This window comes from Carassius auratus, unplaced genomic scaffold, assembly GCF_003368295.1.
Source record: "Carassius auratus strain Wakin unplaced genomic scaffold, ASM336829v1 scaf_tig00016516, whole genome shotgun sequence".
Lineage (NCBI taxonomy): Eukaryota > Metazoa > Chordata > Actinopteri > Cypriniformes > Cyprinidae > Carassius > Carassius auratus.
In genome coordinates, this window is record NW_020524683.1 from 24,322 (window position 1) to 30,766 (window position 6,445).

Genomic DNA, 6,445 nt, shown 5'->3' on the forward strand with positions numbered 1-6,445 from the left:
GCATTTGACAACTAGACTAGTATACCAGTACATTATTTGTGCCCATTCAAAATGCAGAGAGTGTTTGGGAACTGAAGCCTTTTAAAGCATGTGTTTGACTCACACTGAGATAAAACCTCATGTCAGGGCATATTTTGCATTTATCTCAGAGCGAAGAGAACCTCCTGCTGTTCAATTGCACACTTGCACCCCCCCCCCCCCCCACCAACTGATCAATATTTAAAATGTGCAAATAAATCATTAACATACAGAGCCCCTCAGGTACTGGAGAGTTTGTTTGGTGATGTTGTTAGTGTCCACATTTGTTTTTTTGTTTGCAACTAAAGAGTAAGTTTGTGTTTGGAAGGTCAGTGTAACTTGAGGTATGTTAAATGCACTGTGTGCTTTGATTACTGTGTGTGTGTGCGTGCATGCGCGTGTCTGTGACTAACTAGTGTTGTCACAGGGGCCAAGACAGATGGCTCTGTGTTTTACTCTCTATGGTTCTTGCTGTAATTATGGATGCTGTTTGAAGCTTTTAGTAACAAAGTCATAGCTTGCAATCACATTTCATTAAACTCTCCTAGTCTTTCTATTAAATGTGCTTTCCATTAGGTCTGCTTTGGTTTCTTTGTGGTTTTGGTATATTAACAAGACATGGTAGACAATACAGATCAGAAGATAGGCCCATTAGAAAAGGATAATTTACAAAATGAAATAGTTTTTACAAATTGTAATACAACTTTTATTTTATTTTGCATGATTCCTGGTTATACATCAGAAACAGGGACTTTTCTTGCATATATATTATGTATCAAACAAATGCACTGGGGGTTTGAGCTGCGAATAACATTGGCTGAAGTTTTCTTTGTTAAGCTGCATTGCTGTGTTGCTTTTTTGCTTGTCGCAATGTATCCACACCATTGTGAACCATGGGCCGTTTAGTGTGCGTATAAATTTGGTGGACAGTGAACTGTCAGAAACATGTCTTTAGTTGTCAGTCACCTTTTGCATAAAACAAACACTTGCAAATGTGATCCTAAAAGGCTGTTTCATATAGCAAGGACCCAAATGGACCATGAAGGTGAGTCGTCTTATAAAATCACATTTATTTAAAAAATGTCAAATTAGGTTATTCAATCACATCTCCTCTGTTATTCTACTTCCCCATATCTGTTAGTGACCATTTCCATGTGCAATGGCTCGATAATGTGGCTGCAAACTCTACCCAGAGATTACAGAATTGTTTAATTTGGACTCCTCTGTGCATGCTCTTTGAGGTGGTGACCATAGACCTGCATTATGAGAGTCACAGACAAGAACGGTTTGACCTAAAAATATCAAAATGGAAACTACTGTGGAAACAAAGAAACCTACATCTTGGATGCCCTTGAGGTAAGCTAAAACATACCAAAATTTAATTTGAAAGTGAACCATCCCTTTAATACATGGGCAGAGTAAGAACATATAAGGGAGCCAACATGTTTAAAACATACAGTACGTGCACAGTTCAGCTGAACGATAAAGTTTACCCTCTTTAACTTTGTTGTTATGTGTTCATCTGCTTATTTAATTTGTTCTTTTTACATTGGCTGTCACTCTGCATAGACTCACACAATCAGATACAATAATTTCTCAAATATTTATTACAATATATACTGTTAAATGTAACATTCACTTCAGTGGAATGAGATGACTGGATGCTTTCAATTGATTTCCTGTTGAACTGTCACCAACTGAACTGCAGTGGTTTTTTTAAATAATATTTAAAATTTAGTGAATCTACAAACTTGATCATAATGAATAACGTTTCCATCTAACATACATTTTAAGGTGAAGCTCGTGCACAGGAGGTGTCTGATTTAAGGAGGAGATGGTGTCTTCCTTGCCTTAGTGATGATGCCATTTCAGATGAATCCCTTGAGCCTGTTGCCCTGGTGTTTGGGGTTAAATTTGAATAGACAGATGTGCCAGAGCCAGAACTGCTGCAGAGCTCTCTGTAAACCCAAGTCATCCTCTTCAATAATGCAGGAACCCACATGTGATGGGCACATGGCCATGAATACAAGAGAGGGATCCTGCTGAGAGGAACACACTCCTGGGATAATGGTGGACGGGTGCGTCTTTACTTTATTTGAATGCTTCTAAACGTCCCTCTGTTTTCATATTGCTATTATTTAAAAGCTCTTTATTTTTACCAGCTATGCCATAATTCATTTTTGATGATTTGTTTGAAGATTGCAGTGGTGGAAAGATAAATTAGTAGAGAAGACCTCTTGCTGTTTTTTTCTTCATAAACTGAGGCTCATAAAAAAATTACTTTTTTCGGTAGGAAACATTTACACGTTCCAGCAGTAATGATACCATTAAATGCATTATATTTTATAGCTATTGTTTCAGTTGATCCCAACCCACAGTTACATGTTTGCATGATCACCTTCAGAACCTCAAACTACTTCAATGTTAAAAACATATTGAAACAAACATCAAGCTTTTAAGAGCAGAAACGTCAAACTCTCTGGTCTTTTTTCTCAAGCCGATATTAAAAGGGTCATCAGATGCAAATTTTCCACGGGTTGATATGATTCTTTAGTGTCTTAATTAAAAGTCTGTAACATAATTTGGTTAAAATTTCTCAATGGTAATGTAAAAATACCTTTTTTTTCGGTCAAAAACAGCTATTTTCAGAGCAAGCCATTTTGTAGCATTTTCCTTTAAATGTTAATGAGCTTTGCTGTCCCCGCCCCTTTCTTCCAAACCACTCTCTGAGGGACTGTTTCCTTTTACCACATTCATCATAAAAATTGCTAATTAGCACATTATTAGGAAAAACGATTTACAAAGATTAATTTAAAAACCTTATACTCAATTCTTCTGTAGGTACATAGCCAAATGTGACTGTCAATCAAACTATGGTGGGAGTGGCCTGTTTTTGTGAAGTCCCAAGGACAAGCTTCTGAGATCTGCTAGATTTGAGAAAGTTTTAAAGATTTTATTAGATTAAAAAAAAAAAACACTGGGTGGATTTTTATCATTATAGGGTGGTTGTGTACGCACACTGCCAACACACATTTCAGCTCAAACAACTTGTAAAAGTGCATGTGGCATCGGATGACCCCTTTAAGATTGTCTTGAGCTTTTTATCTAGTTAAAGAAATGTAATGTGTTACAGTTGTGTTGCAATACATAACTGGCTTTTATGAGGACTTCTAAGTACTAGCGGTATATAACATCCTGCAGTGTGTGCTTAAAGATGTGGGTTATGTTTTAATCGCGAGACTGCTCAAATTGCCCGGGTTCAAATATTTCCTTGTGTTTTGTCGCCCTCTAATGTTCAGTATGAATACTACTTTAGTAATTTAAATGCTTTAAATAATTGTCAAATTCCTATATCATTATCTGACATATATTAAATTCAGACAGGGTTATAATATGATATAATGTTATCCTAATAAAATTTGGTACATTAAGCCTATAACAAAAATAATTCTATCATATTATACAATGAATGTTAGAGCGCGTTATGAAGAGTTCTGTCTCTTTAAGAAATTCCGGGGCTGTTTTCTTGACGCTTGCTTTTGACGTCAGAGCCACTCGCCGTGCCACATGTGTTGAAGGAGTCGATTTGTTTCAAGAATTTCCCCCCAAACATCTTGGAATGGACATATAACTTTATGGATGAAGATAATATTTTACATGGAAATATACTGTTCACTCTTACAAAGTAAGAATCACATGAAATGAAAGTGTTTTGCGGTAACTGCTTTAAAGAGTAACGTGAGTGGATCGCCGCAGAGTGAACTTTTCGGTCTCTGATAGCGGTCACATCTAATTATGGCTCTTCCGGAGAAGAATGAAGTTACAGCAGACCTAGAAACACAACCCATGGTCGATGAAGAAGAGTTGAATGACTCTAAACGAGAGGAAGATGAGAAGCAGGAGGATAATGCAGGCGATGCTGAGCAGGAGATGAACTGTGAAGATGACAGTGCTGATGGTGAAGCTCTTGATCTGGATGTAAATGAAGAAGATGACTCTGAGAAACCGAAGGGCAAAAAATGTATCCCTGGTATCGTGTATTTGGGACACATTCCTCCGAGGATGAGACCAAAACACATGCGGACTATGCTGAGTGTGTACGGAGAGATCGGGAGGATCTTCCTTCAGCCTGAAGGTAAAACTACAGTCCTGTTTTGTTTATATTATTGGAATAAACATTACATTTAATTATATATATATATATATATATATAGTCGATGTCCATTAGCTCTGGGGTCACCTATATATATATGTGTCTACTTCATAAAGTAATAAATTGAAGCAGACTAACATTTAACAGATTAAGTCTCTTACTCTTTCCAATGCTACATTTTTTTTTTCGTTATTACAGTAAACGGTAATTTTGAATTGTTTTATTATATTTTAAAATGCAATTTATTCCTGTGATGCCAATCTAAATTTTCTGCGTCATTACTAAAGTCTGCAGTGTCACATGATCCTTAATTTTTGCAGCTCAAGAAACGTTTCTTATTTATTATGGATGTGGAACAGTTGTGCTGCTTAATGTTGTTGAAACCGGGATGCACAAGCAGCTCAAAGGTTTGGGGTAAATAAGCTTTTGACCAGCAGGCATGCATTGACATGACATTAAAAGATTTCTGTTTTAAATAAAATTCTCTCTCTTCATCAAAGAATCCTGTAAAGAAGTATCATAACACAGAAGAATAAGCAGCAAAACCTGTTTTGCATCATTTATAATATTAAAGACCATTATTAATAATTGAGGTATAGTTATAATTGATAATAACTGAGCACCAAATCAACATATTATTACACTGATTTCTCAATCATGTGACACTGAAGAGTGGAGTAATGATGCTGAAAATCCCCCCCAAAATTATACCTTGTGCATGTTTTCATGTTTGATCAACTTCCCATATACATATTTTTTGTGACTCTCTTCTAGATCGCTGTGTGAAAAGGAAGAAAAAGAAAGCAGGAAGCAATTCATCCAGTTTCACGGAGGGCTGGGTGGAGTTCAGAGACAAGCGCATCGCTAAAAGAGTCGCAGCCAGTCTGCACAACACACCAATGGCCAACAAGAAGAGGAGCCGCTTCAGCAGTGACCTGTGGTCCATGAAGGTACATTATACAGATACACTACTATTGAAATCTGGGGTCAGCAAATTAAATATAATATAAGAATTGAACACTTATTCAGCAAGGATGAATTAAATTGATTAAAAGTGAATATAAGAATGATTTCTAAATGATCATGTGACACTGAAGACTGGAGTTATGATGCTGAAAATTCAGCTTTGATCACAGGAATAAATTACATTTTTAAAAATAATTGTTTTAAATTTAAATATTTCACAATATTACTGTTTTTACTGTATTTTTCATCAAATAAATGCAGCCTTGGTGAGCAGAAGAGATTTCTTTCAAAAACATTTTAAAATATGACCAATCCCCCAATTTTTTTAGTACCTGCCTAAATGATGTAAAACTCATCATGTATAAAGCTGTATAGTTACTTTTTCTCTCTCTTTTTTATTAAGTACCTGCACAGGTTCCAGTGGTGCCATCTCAGCGAACGATTGGCTTACGAGCAAACTGTGTATCATCAGCGTATGAGAACAGAAATCTCCCAGGCCAAGAAGGAGACTAACTTCTACCTGGCTAGTGTGGAAAAGAGCCAGAGGCTTGAGAGCCTAAGGAAGAAGAAGGAGAAGAAGGGAGAGGTCATAGAGGAAAAGACGTGGGACTACAAACAGCGACCTACAGAAGAAGAGATCCACCTGAAACGCTTTAAGAACAAAGGCTTGTCCAAGAAGAACCTCCAGAAGGCACAAGAGAAGAGCAAAACCATCCAGGACAAAGCTCAGTCAAATGTTTCCCTCCTGGCCAAGATCTTCAGTAGTAGAAAGGCTCAGGACTGATGTTTTGGGGAATCGCTTATTTTTTGTATTTCTGTACAAGCTTTTCAACATACAATCTTTCGACATATCGACACAATCGACACAGAACTTATGTAAACCTCATGTAGATTGTTCTGATTGACCGTTTCATACATTCAGAATAAAAACACTGCACAACGCTACTTCTATTTCTATCTATTTTCCCATGAAAAGAGGCTTAACATCTTCTGAAAGCGTAATGCATTGTTCATTCATTAAATAGTTCTCTAAGTCTACCCCATGCCTGTTTCTTCTAATTCTTTAATGACTTTGTCGTTTGAACCTAGAAGCTGCCATTGGGTGAGTTTTTGGGATTCAAATTATTGATTAATGTTATTATCATATTAATAAAATTGTCCTGTGTAGTATTGAAATTCAAATTGTATTTTATTTAATTAATACAATACCAATATAAAGACTTCTTAAGTATTATTTTTTTCTCGTTTTCCGGGAAAAATCTATAAATTCTAAAACAAGATGTTTACTTGGAATAAAACTGACTTAAA

At 36.2% G+C, this 6,445-nt stretch overlaps 1 protein-coding gene across 1 annotated transcript; it reads left to right on the forward strand.

The window, feature by feature from the left end:
* The first annotated feature begins 3,545 nt into the window (after positions 1-3,545).
* On the forward strand, positions 3,546-6,180 carry LOC113075232 (activator of basal transcription 1). Its single transcript, XM_026247895.1, has 3 exons — positions 3,546-4,153; positions 4,946-5,121; positions 5,541-6,180. Exons 1-3 carry the CDS (start codon positions 3,814-3,816, stop codon positions 5,919-5,921), a joined length of 897 nt encoding a protein of 298 aa, XP_026103680.1. The 5' UTR covers positions 3,546-3,813; the 3' UTR covers positions 5,922-6,180.
* Positions 6,181-6,445: the final 265 nt, after the last annotated feature.

Bases quoted from the DNA above. Each gene is read 5' to 3' on its own strand.
- LOC113075232 (XM_026247895.1), top strand. From the start codon at position 3,814: ATGGCTCTTCCGGAGAAGAATGAAGTTACAGCAGACCTAGAAACACAA. The intron at 4,154-4,945 runs GTAAAACTACAG...ACTCTCTTCTAG, and splicing joins GATCTTCCTTCAGCCTGAAG to ATCGCTGTGTGAAAAGGAAG. The intron at 5,122-5,540 runs GTACATTATACA...TTTTTTATTAAG, and splicing joins GTGACCTGTGGTCCATGAAG to TACCTGCACAGGTTCCAGTG.